General features: G+C 46.5%; 1 protein-coding gene across 6 annotated transcripts in view; it reads left to right on the forward strand.

Moving 5' to 3' along the window:
* LOC149347008 (uncharacterized) overlaps positions 1 to 9948 on the forward strand; it is a 318847-nt gene extending 308899 nt beyond the window's left edge. For 3 of the 6 annotated variants that reach the window (XM_089586805.1, XM_089586804.1, XM_089586803.1), the window contains exons 15-17: positions 1315 to 1557; positions 5780 to 5949; positions 7589 to 9948. In XM_089586805.1, coding sequence (XP_089442931.1) covers positions 1315 to 1557; positions 5780 to 5949; positions 7589 to 8664 — 1489 coding nt within the window. In that variant the 3' untranslated portion in view covers positions 8665 to 9948. The remainder of the gene's footprint in view (positions 1 to 1314; positions 1558 to 5779; positions 5950 to 7588) is intronic. The other 3 variants (XM_089586807.1, XM_089586806.1, XM_089586808.1) reach the window with 3 other exon arrangements.
* Positions 9949 to 19410: the final 9462 nt, after the last annotated feature.

Here is a 19410-nt window from a genome sequence, read left to right on the forward strand (position 1 = left end):
CTTTTCCGCATCCAAGACACCGCGGTTTTCCGGCATCGCAAAGCGCAAGGAAAACTTTATTTTCTTGTGAATTCTGTCACGGGGAACACCAGGAATGCGCTTCCGACCGAGATTAACGGTTCGGGCGCGTTGCACCATGGAATTTGGCCCCGCTGAGCAGGGGACACTCGGCACTCTTGGTGCCCGTTACTAGGCAGGTCATCGATCGTGGGTTTGGTACTTTTGTGGCCTGTTCTATGCCTGCATGAGTCTAATTCGTCGGCGGTATTAATTTGGCACTACATGCGCGAAGGGTCGCCGCCACGGCGGCGATTCCTACGCTTGGCGGCAGTGATTCCTCCACTCGCCACTTCGCTCTAAGCGGGTCAAGCTCTTTGTGCGCTTCGAGTAATGCAGCTTAAAATGCATGCGTTTGGGTCGGGACCAGAAGAAATTTCGAATAAAGCGATTTCGTTATAACGAGGGATTACTGTAACTCAGGGCTTTGGGCGCCGTTTGGAAGCTCCTGTGCGTGCATGTGGCCTCTGCAATCAAGTGCCCAGTTGCTCGCAGCCGGAGCCAATCGCAGGGGCCACGGCGCATGCATTTTGAAGGCTGTTCCTGCATGGGTCATGGAAAGTTTGGGTAGAGCCCTTACATGGATATATAATTTTTTTCATATTTACTTCGGGAAAACAGGGTGCAGCCCATAAATGGGTGTGGCCCTGACACGCGTTTATATGGTATATATATCTGCAGCCAAGCGATAAACATGAAGAAAAACTCGCGTCATGCACATCTCGTGAGAACAAGTGCCATTCGTGCACTGCACCCCAGAAACGCTGCCTCCATTGCCGATAGAGACACTGACTGCCACTGATGCAAGATTCGCCACGCTTCCTAATTTCCAAAGCTTTCTTGCATTTCTCTGGTTATTTGGGTCTTAGCTCTTTTCAGTACACATGGGTTGACGTTTATGTTTCTCCGGTTTTTCTCTCAGTAGAAATCGGTTTCGGATTGATTGCGCTTTTCAGTAGGGGTTTCGATTGGAACCCTGCAGCGCGGCTCAGGGTTTCACTCACTCTTAGTGCTGAACACTCAGCGGTGAATGTGGCTTTCAACAGTTCTGTGTTTCTCCTTATATTCACAGCCGCACGCTAATTCTTTGAGACTTTTCCAGTTGGTGTTTTTTTTTTGTTTTTTTGGGGGGGTATCCTTTTTGCAACTTGGGACACTTTTTATGGGGCTTATATTCTTTGAGGCTCCAGTGTCATGTGTTGCTAGGCTTTCTCTCAAGGTAGGTGTCACAAATCTGTGCGATGCTTTCTTTGACAGGTTGTTTGCGTGTGACATCCCAGTGGGCTCCCTGAGTGTCAGCTACACCTTCCAGATGTACCCGGGCAGCTCTGAGACACTTGACGTGGCACTCGTCTTGGTGGTTCGGAGGGCACTGGGAGAGAAAAAGAAGCTGCTGCTGGGTGCCACAGTCTCTGTGCCTGAAGGCGAGTGGTGTGAGGCAACGCAAGACGTTTCTTCTCAAAGCTCTCCAGGTGCTGCCAAGTCATGTTGGCAGACAAGGTGTGTTGTCATATTCATCGTCAGTTGGAATTGCATCCTCTGCTGAGTAACGGCCCTTTGTAAGGCTCTCCAATTACATCCTAACCAGCAGTAGCCGCTCTTCCCCTGTATGATTCAAATTTCATCTTTCCACACCTCAGTGGCCAGAGCTGGCTCTTTTCCTTCCCTTGAAATCCATTCTTTTGGCTTAATAGACCTCTGGATATCCGTTTTTCACATTATACGTCCTTTAGGCAGCACATTTTACCCTTTCTTTCGATGAGAATGTCATTTGCTCCAGTTTGTTCGCTAATTCACCTACTCTTTTTTCCCAGTCTCTCAACTTTACACGTCAGTTTTGTTTCTGTGGTGTTTTGTACTACTCTCAGTTTACTTTAACCTCGTTTATTGGCCTCCTTGTTCCGGCCCTTTAGGTGAATTTTGCGGAACTCTTGCATATATCTTTTTTTTAATAGATATCACAGTACGCTGCTGTTCATAACTTGAGAGTTCCTCCCAAGAACAGCAAACTCATCTATGTTCTCCTGGAAGTTTGTTTTCTGTGATGTGGATTTGCAGACTAGAGTGCTACCTACCGTATTTAATCGTGTAATGAACTCACCCTCCCACTTTATCGTGGACAGTTTGCATTTATTTTAACCTCACGCAAAAAGTGCCCACCTGACCTTACAAGGCTGGTGTTCAGCATGTTCACTTTATCTTGCTGTGGGTGGCCGGCACCGTCGACTATCACATCATCATCATCAGCCTGACTGCGCCCACTGCAGGGCACAGGTCTCTCCCTTGTCTCTCCAATTAACCCTGTCCTTCGCCAGTTGCGGCCACCGTATTCCCGCAAACTTCTTAATCTCATCCGCCCACCTAACTTTCTGCCGCCCCCTGCTATGCTTGCCTTCTCTTGGAATCCACTCCGTTATTCTTAAAGGTGCACTGAAGAGCAATTTGAACTCGTTTTTTTGCCGCGGGAACTCAATCTACACGTTCCGAGCATTCTTAGAAACTTTGACTTATTTCCCTGTGTGGCCAATTTCCCTAATTAAATCGAATTAACGTCCGGCTCCCACCTTTGTTTTTTGAATTCTCCCCGTACGGTGGGCGGAGTTGACCAACGCGTAGAGTGCCTTTTAGCCAGCTCCGTGGGGGCTTTACTTTCGCTTTATTTTGTTTTCTAGGTTTCCGTGAATAAATAGTTTCATTTGCAGATAATATAGCCGCAAAATGAGCCCGCAGAAATTAAAATACGCGCGGACTATTTGCTTCTACGGATTACTACGTATTACTCCGCTGATGGCAGAGCGGCAAGCCGCCGCGGGACTGGGTGAAAGGTAAACTCCGGCCACCATGCGGGGAGAATTAAAAAAAAAGGCAAGAGCCAGTCTTTTAATTCGATTTAATTAGGGAAATCGGCCACACAGGGCAATAAATCGAAGTTTCTAAGAATGCTCGGAACGTGTGAATTGAGTTCCCGCGGCAAAAAGACGAGTTCAGATTCCTCTTCACTGCACCTTTAAGGACCAGCGGTTATTTTGCTTTCGCATTACATGCCCTGCCCAAGCCCACTTCTTCCTCTTGATTTCAACTAGGATGTCATTAACCCGCGTTTGTTCTCTCGCCCACTCCGCCCGCTTCCAATCTCTTAATTTTACGCCTATCATTTTTCTTTCCCTAGCTCACTGCATTTACCTTATCGCTTGTCAACTATCACATAATTGTCTAATCACTGATGCAGGGGGGGGGGGGGGGGGGGGGGGGGAATGTCACAAGCAGAGCTCAGATAACTGGTGGAGTGGAGTGCAGGAGCCGAGCATTGGAGTGCAGAAATATCGTAATTACTCGCACAACAGGAGCACTCGCATAATGGGCATTTTAGTCGTGAAAAATTTGATTTTTTGTTTCCGCACATACCGTATAAAGACGTGTAAGGGCCGTACTCGTGTATGGGCAGCACCCCGTTTTCCGAAGAAAAAAAATCAGATTTTTTTATTTCCGCACATACCGTATAAAGACGTGTAAGGGCCGCACTTTTTTTTTCCAGATTCGAGGGCCAATTTTCGGGGTGCGGCCCATGCACGTGATTTGCAAAAAAAAATTTCTTTTTAAGTGAAAACACACCAATCAGGGAATGAGCAGCATTTATTCTGCGTCCAATCGTCACTTGCCGAGTATTTCGATTCTGAGTTGGTGCTGTGCTCTGGTGCATGCTCATCCCAACAGAAGCTGTGCAGCATGTCCGCAGTCAACGCATAGCCGTTGTTCCGCACTTCCATCACATAGACCAGCTCTTCTTCAAGTTCAGGAAACTTGCGCGGCTTGCCTCGGAAAGCGGGCTTTTTGCAGCTTGTGTTTCTCAATGCATCCTTCTGGTTGCACCACCATCGGACGCACTCCTCGGCCACGTCGAATTTCCTGCCCGCTGCACGCTTGCCGTGTTCGAGAGCTAACTCCCAGCCGTGTAGCTATTCAGGTGCTAGCCTATCGAGCTAAAACTGCAAGGCTCGGTGGCAGGACGCGAAAGCCACAACCACCGCAGCTATGGCGAGTGCGCTAGCACGCCACAAAAACAACAAAAGGCTAGAGCTGGCGATGCTGATGTTGATGTGGATAGTGGGAGGTGGCAGCGGAGGAAAAAGTTGACGACGGTGATGATGACCACGGCTTCGGGCGCCATCCATATGGTACTTGGAAGCTCCTGTGGAAGCATTGCCTCCGCGATCAAGTGCACCGTTGCTCACAGCTGGAGCTGATCGCTGAGGCCACGCGGTGTGCATTTAAAAGGCGTGGGTCGTGGAAAGTTCGGGTGCGGCCCTTACACGGATTTATTTTTTTTTAAAAACGGGGTGCGGCCCTTACACGTGTTTATACAGTAATAGGCGCTCCCCAAACTTGAAACTTGGCTCCCCCCCCTAATCTCAGTGAAAAAAACGTGCGCACGTTCCACAACCCAAGCTTACTTTAACTAAGTGTTTGCTGAACTGACTACTAGTCCTCATTAGTGTTGCTGTTGTCGCAGCTGCTGCGGACCCACAGCACGTACAACGACATTGTGTGGACTCCGCGCATGCCACATTCCACACACAGTTTTCAGGGATGCTCACTTTACACATCTGTTTAGAAACCTTCCCAACTTTGGCCCACTAAAACCTCAGCGCTTGGAGTCGCATACGAAACATCGCTGTCGCAACTGCCGCACTTCTGGGCCACGTCGAATGTCTGGCCCACTGTACACTTGCCGTGTTCGAGTGCGAACTCCCAGCCTTGTATCCATTAAAGTGCTTGCCCTTCGTGCTAAAATTGCAACGCTTGGTGATAACACATGAAAGCCGCAACTACGGTGAACTAACACGCGACCACAACTCCCTGTGCCTTTGACAGCCGCAAAAAAGCTGGAGCTGGTGATACTGATGCCGATATAGATAGCAGGAGCTCGCGGCGGAGGAAAAAATTTACGGTGATGATAGCAGCTTGCGGCCTCTGTGGCTATCTGTGGGCTGCACCTGGAAGCTCCTGTATGTGTGCGTGGCCTCTGAGATTAAGCGCACTGTTACTCGCAGCCGGAGCCAATTGCGGAGGCCACAGCCTTCTGTTTTAAAGCAGGCAGCATTGCTAGAAATTATTGATCTTGTCCTCTTTCGTCCATCACCACACTGTGGCATCTCACGTGACCAGTTGTAGCTTTGGGATGTTAAGCACCACAATTAGCACATTTCGAGTCAGCTCCCTGTCACCTATAAGTTTTTTTAATTTTTTTTATACTGTTCATGCCAAAGTGGTCGAACTTTGCCGGGAAGCCCGACCGCGTTTTTATCGAAATAGATAGCTTTGAATTTGGTTGGTTGGTTTGGTTCGTGTATGGGGTTTAACGTCCCAAAGCGACTAGGGCTATGAGAGACGCCGTAATGGAGGGCTCCGGAAATTTCGACCACCTGGGGTTCTTTAACGTGCACTGACATCGCACAGTACACGGGCCTTTAGAATTTCTTCCCCAAAGAAATTCAACCGCCACGGCCGGGATCGAACCCGCGTCTTTCGGGTCAGCAGCCGAGCACCATAAACACTGAGCCACTGCGGCGGCTGCTTTGAATTTCAAGAATTGGGTGTCCAGATAGGAGGGCATAGATCACTCCTTATTTTTCTCGACGCAGAATAGTGCAATCCCAGTGCACTACCTAGAACCTTAAGGTGGAGTTCTATAATTGAGAGCTGCCCCCCCCCTTGCTTCCAGAACATTCAAGGTGAAGGACACCAACAATGCCGTTCTCGAAGAAATCGGCATCTCCTTCGTGTCTTTTGACGCATCAGTGGCCAGTGCTTGCCTTTTGGGCGAACTCATCATAGAGCGTGCAGCTGACAAGATTGGAAACAAGCCAGCGAATAACAGTTCCAGCGATGAAGGTAATTGCCAAAAGTTTGCTTGCGAAGAGTGGACAGCAGGCACCAAAGGTTACAGTAATGACATAGGCATGAAGCCTCACTGAGTTGAAGACAGTTCTGCCAGTGAAGTGAATTCATTTGCTTACTTGTCCTGCTTGTTAGTGTCAGTGAATTGGGCTCCAGGAGCTATCTGTGAGTGCCATATGTGCGAGGCAAAGGCATTTATGCACTTCGAACTTCTGCTCCCAATGAACTCAAAACCTTGGCTGAATACTTAAAACCTTATCATGGTTATTTTATTTGAATGTACTGAGGCAAGCCTGGCTCAAGAGCTAGAGCAGTTAGACTGCCTGATGTGCTTCAGTTTATCATCTTGTCAGATGGGCACTGATTTTGCATTGTTTTGTGGGCACTGCTGATTTGCTAATGAAAATTGGCAGTACCACAGCAAGAAGTGCTTGGTCGCTTTGGCTGCATGAAAAACAAAGCAAGGAAAATAACTTTTCAGGTCTGCATGATTATTTTCAGTTTCGTAAACTGGACCTTTCGAGACAGTGCCGATCTAGGTTTTAGCTTGAGCTGTGTTGGGAAAGCACTAACTTTGTAAATTGTAAAAACATTTCTTTCATCATGGAATTTATGAATAAATACTGCATTCTCTGGGTTTCATTCTGATGTGCAAATAGACATGAAATCTTTATTGTAAACGCAGCGTAGTTAATGGCTTCAGTCTCTTGTATTGCAGATCATAACGCAGTGCCAGATTGTTTTTAAAAAGGTGCCTTCCTTTTATTCCGAAAGCAATACTGCTTGCACTTTTCTGCCATCGATGGTCGTGGCGCCTCCTTACACAGCGGCGCGTCACGTGACCGTGTGACGTCACGACAGACCGAGAGACGGGGCCCCAGCTCGTGCCATCGATGGTGGAGGTACAGCATTACACGCCGGCTGCGCCGCTGCCGAGAGAGGGCGCTCGCTAGAGCGGGATAAAACGAGGGGGGGGCTGCAGCTGCGTTCCTCTCAGTGCGCTATGTCGGATGATGTGTACAAGGCGAGGCTGGAACGATCTGCTGCGGCCAAGCGACGGCGCCGCGCCGAAGAAACAGACAAAGAACGGGAAGAACGGCTAGCTGAACAACGTGCGTATGCAGCAGCCTGGCGAGCACGCCGGTCAACATCGCTTGATGCGGTTGCATCTACAAGTGCAGGGCCAAGTTTAATGAGCGGTGTTTATCTTTCCTCATATCTTTCAACTCTCTTCTATCTGCACGTGGCAGCGGTGGTGGCTCGGCTGGAGCCAGTAGGCAGGCCCGTGCACTTTCCTTTTCATCCTTCTCTCAGTCGCAACCAACCAACCGTCGGCGCAGAGCGGCGGTAGACACGGCGGATGCGGGCTGAAGAAACGGATGAAGTTGCTTTCGCAATTTCCGGGCTTAACCAAGCTGAGCGTCTGCCAATTTTTTGTTCTTAACAATGAACTATTTGAAGTGTTCGCAACCTGAAGTGTTGTTATCTTTATCTTGAATTCAGAGCAGGAGACAGAAAGCTGAATTTATTCAATCTAGCTCAGCAATGCCATTCGCATTCTCTGTCTCATCAGCCTAGCACTAGGCAGGCCAGTCTTGCATCGTATTGAAATTACTGTGTTGCTCACATGCAGGCTTGATCTCTGAAGACAGAAAACATGGCGCTTCTGGACAGAGTTCACCTGGAGAAATGTGCCCTGTGAACTGCGGCACGACAGCTGCTACTACCAGTGGGGGTAACAGCAAGGATGAACCCAAGGTTAAAAAGCCGCATGAGTGTAGCCACTGTGACAAAGCCTTCGAGAAGAGAAGTTGGCTGGTGTATCACATGCGTTCTCACACGGGCGAACGCCCATACCAGTGCGACTACTGTGCCAGTGCATTTATGCGAAAACAGGTCCTGGTCAGACACATGCAGCTCACTCACACGGGTGATTGTCCGTACATTTGCGACCACTGCGGCAGTGCTTTTGCTAAAAAGTTCAACCTGGGCTGCCATATGCGCACTCACACTGGTGGGCGTAGGCATCCTTACAGTTGCAACAACTGTGGCCGTGGTTTCCCTGTGAAGAGCCGTCTGGTCAACCATATGCGCACTCACACGGGTGAGCGTCCTTACAGTTGCAACTTGTGTGCCAGTGCCTTTACAGAAAAGGGGACCCTGACCAAACATATGCGCACTCACACACGTGATAATCCATACTGTTGCCACCAGTGTGGCATAGCTTTTGCTAAAAGGGCCACTCTGGTCGTCCATTTGCGCACTCACATGGGTGAGCGTCCTTACAGTTGCGAGCACTGTGGCAGTGCCTTTAGAGATAAGCGAGGCCTGGTCAGCCATATGCGCACTCACACGGGTGAGCGTCCTTACAGTTGCGAGCACTGTGACAGTGTCTTTAGAGATAAGCAAAGCCTGATCAAGCACGTGCGCACTCACACGGGTGAGCGTCCTTACAGTTGCGACTACTGTGACAGTGCCTTTAGAGAAAAGCGAGGCCTGGTCAAGCACGTGCGCACTCACACGGGTGAGCGTCCTTACAGTTGCGACTACTGTGGCAGTGCCTTTAAAATGAGGAACACGCTGGTAGTCCACCTCCGTTGCCACACGGGGGAGAAGCCATACCAGTGCGAACTGTGCCCTCTGGCCTTTGCACAAAGTGGACACCTCAAGAAACATGTGCAGAGACACAAGCACAAAAAACCAATGTAGTGTGACTTGTACCCAAAGACATTTGCTAACATGCGCCGTTTAAAAAAGCAGAAAGGGAACAGCAGTGTTGAATGAAGTTCTGGCACACCTTTAGTAGAACATATTTTGTTAGCTTTCCTGTTTTTACCAACCAGCTCACAACATTGTGTTAAGGTGGCCTGTGGCACATGATGTTAGTCAAGGCAACCTTTGCCAGTAGTTGCATTTTCTGGCTTCCATGTTGAAAAGCTTGCCTGGAAAATGTAATTTACATGCCCTATCTGGGGTCACTTAAAGGCCTACTTGACCAAAATTTTGCACACCGTAAAAATGTTGTTTTTTAATAGTGCACCGCCGGATAATGTTACCCACAAAGCTTTACGTTCCAGTTTCAAGCAGTTAAAGTGCCAATGGCACACAAAAATCAGAGTTTTCAATACCGAAGCTGGAAAAACGGGCCCCGGAAGTGACGCATGTTTGAGACAGGAGTCTGGCAGTTTCGAAGCGTCTGCTCGATGCGGCTCGTGCAAAGCGCTGGTACCTGTGGCGCATGCAGCACTTTGCTCAATAAATACTGCTCATATATGAAAAAAACGTTTCTTTTAACGCTTCTGACGACAGTAAAAGCGAGGATAGAGGGAGCTGCATCTACCCTGTCTCTTTTGATAACGATGAATACGTTGCGTAATGACTGCGGGTAAGATACTCTGACACCTAACGCAATGCTATGCGCAAGAGCGAAATGAGCCCCTAGTTGGCCTGGATCAACTCACATCTTAGATCGGATGAAACCCCGCAGAAAATGTTTTAAACGTGTTTCATGAAGATGATCGCGCCGGGATGTTTGCCTGGCAGTATTCGATTACAGCTTGTGCAAAGTTCAAACATCGCGGAGGAAGGAGGCATATTTAAACGTAGGCCAAGTAGAAAAAGACCTTGTATTATCAGGTTGGCATTTTTGAGCGGACACGCGAGCTAACAGCACATGTGCGCTGTGCTATGCGTGCAGTGTAGTTATTTTCTTTATAAAAACAATACACAAACAAGCGCTGACTATCAACTGGTTTTTTATTGAAGAACAAAAGACGGACATCAAAAAAGACTTATCAAGACAACAAAAGTTCTCTGGAAGCGGCATGGGAGGTCAGATAACCCAGTTCCATCTCGGAAGATGCAATGGAAGGGCTGCTGATACACATCGTGCCCTTGTGGTGAATATACAGGGTGTTTCACGTAACTTGAACCAAGGATTTAAAAAAAGTGGTAAACCGCAGCCCGGTGAAACCAACAAACATTGTTCGTTATCATGTGGCGCTCCTCAGAATATTTTTTATTGCACTTGATTACTTAATTGACTGAGATGAATTATACAAATTTTCAAATATTCATTTTAGTGCCAAGACAGTTGTATTAGGTTGTAGAGCAGGTTTATAAGCAACCGATCCAGTTTATTGTAGCATCGTATCTCCTACGGGGTCCTTTTTTCCGGAATTTAAAGAAACCCCGCGAAATATGAAAAAAACACCACGTGACTGCGCTCGTGTGCTACCATATTGCGGCGCTTTGAGCAAACGGAGCGTGCCCGCTGACCGTGGCGAAGTGAATGGCCGCCGCTCTTGGCAGTGGCTTAACAGTGCGTCAGCACTTTCCTCAGCGGTGTGGCGGCCGTTCACTTCGCCACGGTCAGCGGGCACGCTCCGTTTGCTCGAAGCGCCGTTGAGAGCACTGCAATATGGTAGCGCACGAGCGCAGTCACGTGTTGTTTTTTGATATTTCACGGTCTTTCTTTAGTTGCCGGAAAAGGACCCCGTAGGAGATACGATGCTACAATAAACTGGATCGGTTGTTTATAAACCTGCTCTACAACCTAACGTAACGGCCTTGGCACTAAAATGAATATTTGAAAATTTGCATAATCCATCTTAGTTAATTAAGTAATTAAGCGCAATAAAAAAATATTCTGAGGAGCGCCACATGATGGCGAACAATGTAGCATTGGCTTCAGCAGGCTTTGGTTTACCGTTTTTAAATCCTTGGTTCAAGTTACGTGAAACACCCTGCAGAAGGCCTCCATTACCTCGCGTGTTCTTGTAATCAGGAATGCATTTGCACTCCTTGCATCGAAAAGTAGACTGGGCAAGGGAGTCAGTCGCCTTTTGCTCTTTTCTGCATAATCTTTCACATGCTTGCATTGGCGTTTGCTGCAGTGGGCGCCTGTATGGGAAAGGGGATCTATTTTTTCTTGTGTTCTCATGCTCCATTAAACTTTTTTTGACACACCTGCCAGTTTGGCCAATGTACATGGAACCGCATGAGAAGGGGACCTGATATACCACTCCCATCTCGCAAGTGCAGTACAGTCTTGAGGGTACAGGCTCAACTGTACAGTCGCAGGGTACAGTCTTCGTGGCAGCAGATACACTTGGTGCACGACTGTATTACTGCGCATCGGGTAGAGCTGCACCCGCAATAAACGCGTGCATGTTCATTCCCTTTCAAATGAAGCAGACCTCTCCTTAGACCTCTGCCTGGTGTAAACAACGTGACGTCAAAAGGGCTTTTTTCGATGAGCAAAGTCTTGCACTTTAGCTTCTGAACCGGCTAAGCTAGCTTGTAACTAGCGGTCCCCCGTCTTTATTCTCCCGATTAGAGACACCCCCTCCCCTCGGAACGTGGCATGCTTTGCCGATCGGACTAGGAACACGTATACATGCATTGATGATGTAGATTGCAAGAGGTTTATTGACAAAGCTGTGCCCACAAAAGGGGTTAGTGCGAGGGAGAAGCGTCAGATGCCCACCATTGTTATCTTTTCCGAAAAAGAGAGTGGAATTCCCGTTAAAACCTGCACTACAGATAGTTGCCACCAGCTTTCAAGATCAGGTGTAAAGCGCAGTAGCCAAAAGGGTACAGTGGTGCTTTCCGCATTCCTTTGGCCTCGCACTGCGTCAACATGATGCCAGCAGTTAATTTTTCTCAGATAGCTTCGAGCTTCGCGGCAAAAACGTCCAGAAACGCACCAGAAAAAAGGGCCTACAAGGGGGGCTCACTCACTTGAGAACGCCTGAAACCAGTGAGCCGGCGATGCCAGTGTCTCAATAGTCCGTCATTTCCGGTCTTGAATGCTATTTGTCCAATGCATCGCTAGGGGACTGCGTCGTCTGCTACAGAAGTTTTTGAACCCTTTTAACTAAAATACTAGATGTTTTACAGCCCTAATATCAAACATAAATATTGCTCATAGCATGAGCAATATACCGAGCCCAAAATTAGCGTAAGTAAACTTTCGGTCGAGTAGGCCTTTAAAGTGTTTCCCCCACAAGAAGCTGGAGCCTGTGAAGGGCCCAATCAACCACTGTACGTTGCTGGGTGTACGGACCTTTTCGAATATACAGATATTTATTTTTTATTTATACAGAATACCCCTAAAGGCCCTCGAGAGGGTATTACATAGGGGGGAGGGGGCACAGGCAATTGAACAGAATAAAAGAAAAACCACAAATATAAAACAAACAACAAAAGCACAAATAAGACACACTGGATGAAATAAGTAAGCAAAAGAATCAAAAGAATGGCAGCGCGGCAAAGAACGAAGATTACTGCATTATTAAAATTATGCAAACAGAACACTAATACAATGAATCTTTTTAGTAACAAGCCCTGCAAAAAAGGAAGCCATGAACAAATAAAATAACAATGTATGCGAAGAGTTAAGCAGTAGTTATTGAAGATATAAGTTTAAAATATTTATCAGGATCAGTGGTGGTTGCGATATGTGAAGGCAGAGTGTTCCAGTCAGATATTGTGCGTGGTAAGAATGAATGCGCATAGATAAATGTTCTGCACGTGAAACGTCTAACTTTAAAGGGATGATCGCGGCGGTCAAAATTGAAGAAGGCAAAAAATCGAAGTGCGCGTTTCTTTAAGGCTGTGACGCTGGTGTTACGTGAATAATCGGAGTAAATAAAACGAACGGCGCGGTTCTGCAATGATTCAATGTTATTTATTAGGTAAGATTGGTAAGGGTCCCAAATAGCCGAGGCATATTCAATTTTAGGTCTAATTAGAGTGGTATAGGCATGAGCACGGAGGTGAGGAGGAGCATGCTTTAGGTTATGTTTTAAGAAACCTAATGACCGATTAGCAGATGCAAGCATAAGGTTAATATGGTGGTTCCATGCTAAGTCTGAATGAAGGTGAAGTCCTGAGTACTTATACGTGGTGACTAGCTCGAGTGAGGTATTATTTAAGGAGTATGCTGTTTGAATTCGAGACATTCGGTTAGTAAAAGACATCAATTTTATTTTTTGAATGATTAAGTTGCATAAGCCAGGTTGAGCACCATGCTGTTACTGAATCAAGGTCAGGTTGAAGAGATTGGCAATCGGTGTTAGAATAAATTTTGCGATAAATTACACAATCATCAGCAAAAAGTCTGATATGGGAAGAAATGGAATCCGGTAAATCGTTGATAAATATTAGGAAAAGTAAGGGGCCAAGCACACTTCCTTGTGGGACGCCAGAGTGTACTTGGCTGAAAGACGAATTGTGGTTATTGACAGTTGTAAATTGAGACCTGGAAAAGAGAAAATCTTTAACCCATGCAATGACAAGAGGGTTAATATTAAGCAGTGCTAGTTTCATTAATAACCGGTTGTGTGGTACTCTGTAGAAAGCTTTAGAAAAATCAAGAAATATGGAGTCTACTTGAATGCCAGCATCAATCGATGAATGTATGTCTTGAATGAATCCGGCAAGTTGCGTTTCGCAAGAGTAGCCTTTACGGAACCCATGTTGATATTTAAAGATAATGTTATGTTCTTCAAGATAGTTAATTACCTGCGAGTGAATTACATGTTCAAGAAGTTTGCAAACAGTGCTAGTTAATGAAATGGGTCGGTAATTTAGTGGTGAGGAACGATCGCCAGACTTGAAAATTGGCACAACTTTAGCTAGGCGCCAGTCCAGCGGAATCACGCCTGATGATAGAGATTGTGAAAAAATAGCGGACAAGATGCGATGAATACCATCAGATGAATTTTTGAGTATTTTGTTATTAAAGCCAAGGTGATCTGATGCTGATGTTGTTTTAAGCTTCCCTAGTAAGGATAAGATACCGGTCTCACTGATAAATATTTCGGACATTGATGTATTAGAAGTGCTGACAGAAATAGGAGGTAGAGGGAGATCTTCACAGGTAAAAATGGATGTGAATGCGTTATTGAAAAGTTCGGCGCATTCGGCCACTGGAACACTGCTGCCTTCCGCGTTAGTAAGAGTAATGTCAGGATGATTAGCGGGGTTTATTATCTGCCAGAACTTCCGTGGATTGTTTGTTAGCATTGCTGGTAGATCGTGTGTGAAGAAGTGCCTACGTGCAGATGTCAACTCAGACTGATATTCCTTATCACATAGTTTGTACCGTTGCCAAGATTCGGAGTGTCTGTTCTTGTCGGCTTGTCTGTAAAGGCGCTTTTTCTTGTTATTAAGGCGACGTAGATGCCTATTAAACCAAGGCGCTGTGTTAGTGCAAGGGATACTGATGACGGGTATGAATCTGTCAATGAGAGTAGCAAGTTTCACGCTGAACAGGTTCCAGTTCGTTTCCACGGAGCGTGACGAAAAATCGTGAAGAAAATGATCAGCAAAGACTGACAACTGAGCGTTTATTTCGCCGAAGTTTGCTCGGTTGTAGCACCTTATTTGTTTAGTACGAGTTACCTTTTTATGGGGCACAAAATTCAGGTTACCCGTGATTATGGAATGGTCGGAAAGGCCTTCTAAGAGCGCAATGTTGGAGCAAAGGTAAGGATCACTTGTCAAGATAAGATCGAGAATATTGGCTGTAGTGGCGGAATGACGCGTAGGTTCAGAAATAAGTTGTTGCAAAGAGAAATCGAGACAGGACTGGAGGAAATCCTGCGCTTCGGGATCATTGGCAGGAGCTGTTAAAGACGACCAGTTAATAGCCGGAAAGTTAAAGTCACCAAGTAAAAGTAAGCTTGAATTCGGCAAACGACAAGTAAGATCGCTTAGTAAATTAGAAAACTGACTTGCGAATGAAGAATTCATGTCCGGAGGGGGGTAAATGACGCCAATGATGGCGACCGTGGGACCACAACTCAACCGAACCCATACCGATTCTGTGTACGACGTGACCTCGATAGGCACAGCAGTGAGCACTTTATTGACAGCCAGAAGAACACCGCCACCTCTACGGCCCGTGCGGTCGCAACGAAATATGTGGAATTCGGAGTCACAGGTGAAAATGACATCAGCGAAAATGATATCCATGGGAGATCCGCTGATCTCCAACGAATCTCCCACGGACGTCATACGGAGGTACATGTGTAACTGCAGCTATCTCCCACGGACGTGCGATACGGATATCCAAGAATATCCCCCGCGGATCTAATGAGGCTATTCGCATGTCATGTCTTCTGCGCTTTCATGAAGCAGACCCTGGTGATTGCAGCCAGTAATATATCTAACAGTTCCCATGGGCTTGTATAAAACCCCACAGAATGCCTGTAATCGGGCACATGTCCACCGTATGTCAGATTCATGCCTCTATGACGCAACAAACGGCCACAAAGCACAATGTATCCGATTGAAGACATTAAAGCTGTTTTCAGTCTTCAAGAGGAATTCTTCAAGCTGGTTATACCGGCGAAAGTTTTATGCTATAGGAAGAGTTACTGTGTGCAGGCAGTACTCTCATGGTTGAACTTGGTATTCCAAAAAGGATGTTCTGAAAAACAAACCGAAACACAAATAGAATACTGTTACTAAAAGTTTAAGCAAATTTTTAAGCCCGAGATACTGTAAGTAAAAACATTAATGAAAGAAAGTATCAAGAGAACTTCATAATTTTAACCCTTAGTTTTTCCAGACTTGCGTCCACATACCATTGTAACTCTGTGATGAGATAAGAGGTACACAAGTGTTTAAAATTCATATAGCACACAAAACAAGATCTACAATGTCACAGTGCCAACCACAGCTTACAAAGGTATCTTACCTTCAGGTTGCAAGTCTTAAAAGAGACACAAACATGCAAGACCAGGCAATTTTTTTCCAACCGATTGCATGAGAAAAGATAACACGACACTTATGTTTCCCTACATATTACTGAAATAGTAATAATATATATTTTCAAACAGTAGGCCATAAAAGTTAAAAAAAAAAAATCTTGTAAAGGCACGAAGAAAATCAGCACGGGACAATTTGCGATCAGGAGTATTAGAGCTGGAAGAATTTTAAAATGGACAGTTTAACAGCTTTGCACGTATTAAACAAGAATATTTCATTAGGAAGCTTGTTAAGAATTAGTGGAACATGACAGAGGCTGGTATGTTCCTTACACCTAACGTGAACTGTTGGCACTATACGTAGAAGGACGCAACTCAAGAATGCAGCAGCCAATGCCCCCGAACAGGGGCCCTCCGGCCAATGACGTCGACTGGATTTCATGACGTGGCAGTTAATCTCATTTCACAGAGGTACATGCCAGCCACCTGCGATTTCACTCTACGGAAATAACCACGATGTCTGAGAACTGGTCAATGCCACTGACTGGAAGGCCTCATTTGAGGGGTGGTCGCCACTATAAAAGCCATTCATGTATTTAAAGGCTATGGTGTGTGAGGAGTGCAGTGTTCGTTAGACCATATGGTATGATTTCATTATGGTGGTTTCTGCAACAAATACAGGGCTGGACATCTGTAGTTACGAGAGCAACTTTACATCTTGAACAACTCTGAAGTAGTAACCAACGGAGGTGAAAATGTTTCATGAAATGTAATATATATTGCTTAAAAACACTGGAAATAAAAGACAAGATACACCATACTGCAAACAGCTTTGTGCAAGTGCATGAACGATGTGTTTACCGTGCAAGACACTACAGCCACTCTCACAGGCAACCACATCCATACTGAAGGTCTAAAAAACCCAAGTGTGAGAGGAGGAATTCTTACCACACAGCTGCAAGCTACCTGATGACTCAGTGGTTAGCACAAGGCTCAATCATGGAGAGAAGTTTGCGGGATGTGGATTTCCAGAAAAGCATTTGTGTTTACATTGCCTTGCTAGGCAGTCGGCTGAAACTTGTTGAATAGGTACGAGCCTCTCATCAATCTCCCCTCATGATTGTAGTCTTTTGATTAAACTGCTTTGGCTAACAGCATGGTACAGACAGAAATTTTTCCCAAGAACTCGCATATCGCAAACTTTTATCCATCACTGTACAAGTATTTTGCACTACAGCCAGATACCCTCCACTGCACAGAGCTAAGAAAAAGAGTATCGATTATATGTTGTTTATTGTTTATTGAGATTTAACGTCCCAAAGCAACTCAGGCTATGAGGGACGTCGTAGTGAAGGGCTCCGGAAATTTAGACCACCTGGGGTTTTTTAATGTGCACTGAGATGGGAAGAAACTTGCACTGTAGGTCAAACTTACCTGCAGGCTGCTGCTGTACTCTCAGGTACTATGTAGATCATAGGGCAGCCACATCCATACTGCATGGCCAAGGAAATAAAATATGAGGGGGCAACTGGTACTGCACTTTGTAAACATAACGTTAGATATGATGCAGCCAAACATGGCCTTTCTCGAAAGAAGCCTGCTCACAAGGTTCGCTGATGAAGCACGCAGCCAACACTAACTACATATCTGATCATCCAGAGCTCCACAGGAGTAAGAAAGTGTTGTGTCCCCTTACTGCTTTTGTGTGTGTGTGTTACCAGTGCAGTGTTCTGCATCTATCGGCAACCACCAATCATTTCAAGACCAGCTGCACAAACATTTTCTTTAACGACATTGTGTCTTGTTTCAGGTTGTTCTGTGTCCTTGGTTCCCTTTTCTTCTCGTTGGTATTTTACTAAGTTTTGGTTTCTTGTGCAATTTCAACCATTTGTATGTTTTTTATGGCTACTGCTTTTTCTTTTGATGTGTATTGGGTACATGCGATGCATTCTTGCTACTATTTTAATTTTTGTTGCTCGCGGTGATGTATGTCTTGTAGTTACGTTCAGTCGTTGTGGTGTGTACACTCTTCTTGTCCGTCGTCTTGTGTGACTGGTTTTTTCCCGTTTACAATGTACCAACTGGCCCGCATTTCAACCCTTCTATTTATAATTGTGTTTAATTTTTGCCTTGTATCACGCGTTGTTTTTAATTTATTCTTCCTATTTGCTTAATCTATTGTTTTTGTTCCGCTTACTCAATGCCCTTCTGGGCCCTGTAAGGTATTTTGAATAAATAAATAAATAAATGACCACTTGCCCCCTCTTCGCGCGCTGTCGCCAGATGCCCTCCACGGTGCGTCCCCGCATGCTCCTCCTGTTTTGGGAAGCCATTCACTCCCGTGGACGCTTCACCGCTCCCTCCTTTCTTCGGGCGGACAGTTCGGCTCCTGCCTCGGTCGACGCTGGTCGCACTCTCATCAGCTTTAAATAAACAAAGTATTAAAGTACCGTGTGTGTCTTTCGCTGCATTGAACACAGCGACCGGACACGACAGTGGCGACGAGAAAGTGGATTCGACCCACGCTACGCAACGCTATTGAAAAGCCATGGCTACGCGAGGGTTTCCCAATCAGATACCAGAATTCAACGGCTCATCGTGGTCATTGTGGGTTGGACGCCTTCAGTTCTACTTTGAAGCTAACAACATCACAGACCCAGCCTTGAAGAGGGCCAACCTGCTGATGCTGTGCGGGGAGCAAACCTACGACACTGTCTGCGCCCTTATTCAGCCAAGCACACCAGCGGCAGTGTCTTACGACGGCATCGTAAAAACACTCCAAAAGCACTACGACCCAAGGCCATCAGAGGTCTACAGCCGGGCTCGCTTCCAACGACGAGATGAACTGGAAGGAGAAACTGTGAGCGCCTACGTAGCAGCGCTCAAGAAGCTCGCTGCCGACTGCAATTTTGCGACGCTGACCACAACAGCTACCGGGCAGGAAAGAGGCGCAGCTTCTTCTGCTAACATCACCATGCTTCCCTTGGACGTGATGTTAGGCGACAGATTTGTGTGCGGACTGAGTGACGAGTCACTGCAGCAGCGCCTGTTCGCTGAGAAGGACCTCACATTCAGCAAAGCTTACGACATCGCCATTCGAGCGGAGAGCGCCGGTCACCAGCAGAGAGGGATTCGCCGGAACACCGACCCAGTACACCAAACAAGCAACCAGGTGCGCAAACCTTCTGTTGTTGCAAAATCGGTTAAAAAGACACAACGCTGCTGGCGGTGTGACGACCAACACAACCCCCAGGGATGTCGATTCCAGTCAGCCAAGTGTAATTTTTGCCACAAGCGAGGGCATATCGAGAGAGCATGCATTACGAAGCGGAGACTTGCCAAGATAAAGTCACCTTCCCAGCCTAATCACAGCGTCAACGCCTCAGAGAATACGCCGCGATCTGATCTCCATGGAACAACATCAGCAACGCCATCTGTGTTGTACGACCTGAACACCATGAATCTCAGCACGCGACCGAAGATTTTTATAGAAGTAAGCGTACATCACCAACTGATTAAGTTCGAGGTGGACTCCGGCGCGGCCTGTACTCTGATCAGTAAGGACACGTTCCGAACTTCGTGGCCATCTGACGCACCCGCCCTGCAACGAGACACGCACCTGCGAACGTGGTCAGGACAGAATCTGCCACTATTGGGCTCTGCCAACATGCAGGTTAACTACAACGGCTAGACCCATACGCTACCTCTGCTTGTTGTGAAGGGCTCAGGATCAAGC

Source organism: Amblyomma mixtum, chromosome 4 (genome assembly GCF_055824585.1).
Source record: "Amblyomma mixtum isolate Tamu chromosome 4, ASM5582458v1, whole genome shotgun sequence".
In the NCBI taxonomy this organism is placed as follows: Eukaryota; Metazoa; Arthropoda; class Arachnida; order Ixodida; family Ixodidae; genus Amblyomma; species Amblyomma mixtum.